This window comes from Terrapene carolina, unplaced genomic scaffold (assembly GCF_002925995.2).
Source record: "Terrapene carolina triunguis isolate 2854851 unplaced genomic scaffold, T_m_triunguis-2.0 Scaffold12140, whole genome shotgun sequence".
NCBI classification, from domain to species: Eukaryota; Metazoa; Chordata; order Testudines; family Emydidae; genus Terrapene; species Terrapene triunguis.
Genome location: NW_020676491.1, coordinates 4201 through 6887, shown reverse-complemented (window position 1 = coordinate 6887; position 2687 = coordinate 4201). Strand labels below are relative to the sequence as shown.

Here is a 2687-nt window from a genome sequence, read left to right as displayed (position 1 = left end):
GAACGCTGCCCTCTGGTGGCTGCTTACAGTCATGGGAAGGCCGGTCTGTGGCTTACACACAGGACTCGGACCCAGGACTCCTGGGTTCTTATCCTGCCTCTGCCTCTGCCTGGCTGCATGGCCTTGGGAGCCTCTTGCCTTCTGTGGCCTTGGGTCCCCTTCTGCGGAATGGGGATACACATGGGTCTGAGTTACCCCTGCCTGCGCAGTGCCCCAAGCAGGGGCTGGGCAGAGCATTGGTGATCTGCAGGCCTGGCGTGGGGGGCAGCAGGCTGTGCCCAGGCTCCTGGCCTGCAGACTGTAGGAGCGCCCTAACCCTTCTCTCTTGGCCCTGCAGCATCCAGTCAAATCAAAGGCCGAGCCATGATCCGCCTCCCAGCCAGCGAGGAGGCCGGCAGGAACGCCACATTCTCCAGCTCCTGGCTGAAGTCTTACCTCCGTAGCCCAGTGACCACGCTGCTCCTCCCCACACTCTACTCCACGGTGCTGCTGGTCGGACTGCCAGCCAATGCCCTGGCTTTCTGGGTGTTGGCCACCAAGACCAAGAAATGCGCCTCCACCCTCTTCCTGCTCAACCTGGCCGGTGCTGACCTGATCTTCACCTTCCTGCTGCCCTTCAAGATCTCTTACCATCTGCTGGGCAACGACTGGCTCCTTGGGGACTACGCATGCCGTGCCCTGGTCACCCTCTTCTATGGGAACATGTACGGCTCCATCCTCTTCCTCACCTGCATCAGCCTGGACCGCTACATCTCGCTGGTGCACCCCTTCCTGTGGAGGGGCTCCCGGCATGTCTGGCAGGCGGCGGGAGTCTGTGTGGGTGTCTGGCTGGCCGTGGGGCTGGGTTTGAGCCCACTGCTGCGCTACCGCCATTCCCAGCACGTCCCAGAGCTGAACATCACCACCTGCCATGACATCCTGGAGCCGGACACGGAGCGCGAGCTGGCCTACTACTTCCCTGTGCTGGTGGTGTTGGGCTTCGCCGTGCCCTTCGTGCTCATCACCGTCTCCTACGGCTGGGTGCTGCGGCGGCTGCTCCGCAAGGGGCGGCACTATGGCCACGTGGTACGCCTCCTGGCCCTGGTGCTGCTCGTCTTCACCCTGTGCTTCATGCCCAGCAACGTGCTGCTCTTCTTCCACTACCTGCAGCCCCAGCCCGAGTGGCACAACCTCACCTACAGTTGGTATGTGCTGGCCCTGGCCGTCAGCGCCTTCAACAACTGCCTCGACCCCTTCATCTACTTCTACGTCTCCCGGGACTTCCGGGCCCGGCTCCGGGCCAGGCCCTGTTGCCGGATGGGGCATAACAAGTCCTCCTCAGGCAGGGCCTCCGAGAAGCAAGTCCTGCCCCAGAGGTCCAGTGAGCAGAGCCAGCCCTAGGCCAGGGGAGCCTTTAGGCAGTGGGAGGGGACTAGGAAGCTGCTTTGTGTTTCCCCCACCACTGCCCATGGGGCAACCAAGCGTTTGGAAATGGCTTGCTCCCCAGCTCTGCCCCCAGCGCTTCCTCTGTGGCGCAGGACCCGCACCTCACCCTGCCCCAGCTCTGGGCGAGCTGCACAGAGGGCACCTCCAGCCATGCCATGGGTGCCATCTCAGGAGAGGGAGACAGGGACCAGGAGCAGCACTGACACCGCCTCCCTCTGGGTCCTTGGCTGAGTTCCTTCCCCTTTAAGCGGTGCTGCCCTACCCTATGGGGCTCGGTACCTAATGCACATCAGCCCCTCAGTATCTGCATGCTCCAGTGAGCTGGACTCACCAGCTGCAGCAGGGTCCCCGTGGCCTCTGGGGGCACACACTGCAAACCGGCAGCGTCCTGGACGTCCAGACGTGGCCAGGGTCAGGGGTGCACATGGAGACATGGGCCCTGGTTACTGAATCTGGAACTCAGCTCCCACACTGGCTGCTGCCCCCCGTCACATGTCAATGTGCTCCCATGTTGTTGTATTGACAGTGTGGAGCTGCGCTGAGACGTGGCCAGGGGAACGTGGCCAGTTTGGCAGAGGGACTGCTGGCCCCTGTTCAGCCTGTTTGGAATCATGGGGGTAAAATATTCACTGGTGCAATGCTCGGTAGTGGGGTCGTGTTTGTGCTGTCATTAGGTTTCAGAATCCACCCCCATTCAGATGAGGGGGCAGTTCCTCCCACTGGGAGCTGTTGTTTCAGGCTGGCTGCAGACTCAGGCAGGCTCCCTGCATTGGCAACCCAGGCTCCCTTGCAAACAGGAGGCTGAGATCCTGGAACAGGTCTCTGCTGCAGCATGGGCCCCACTCCCAGCCGTGTCCATTAAACTAAAGGCAAAGTGATTTTACCCTCACCGTTTTCTGTGTCCTCGTGTGTCTCGTGTACAGCCCCCAGCTGGCACGTGTCCTCCCCTGAGTGAGCCTGGGATAGTGGGTGGGGGAGCTGCTCCCTGGGAGCCTATCCCTCCCTCACCGCAGGGTGCTCTCAGCTCAGCCCTGAGAATCCCCCAGGGCCGACCCACACCCACACCTTGACCTCAACTCCATGCCAGTAACTCGGTGACCCACTGCAGCCCTGAACACCCCCAGTACTGGAGCACAAACCTTGCTGTGACCCTCCTCTCAGCTCTGGCCCTGGGCTCCTGATAGGACCCTCAACCCCCCAGATGTGCCCAGGGTTCCAGATGGGAGTGCATCCACTGAGGCTCCTGCCATGACCGCCATCTC

The 2687-nt window shown here is 62.0% G+C and overlaps 1 protein-coding gene across 1 annotated transcript; it reads left to right on the top strand.

Annotated features, from left to right (window-relative positions):
- Positions 1-337: 337 nt before the first annotated feature.
- LOC112122147 (proteinase-activated receptor 4-like) lies at positions 338-1380 on the top strand (the record flags this gene model as incomplete). The annotated part of the gene is made up of 1 exon (XM_024220993.1): positions 338-1380. A coding segment is annotated over one exon (1043 nt), but the record flags the coding sequence as incomplete, so codon positions are not given.
- Between the last annotated feature and the right edge of the window lie 1307 nt (positions 1381-2687).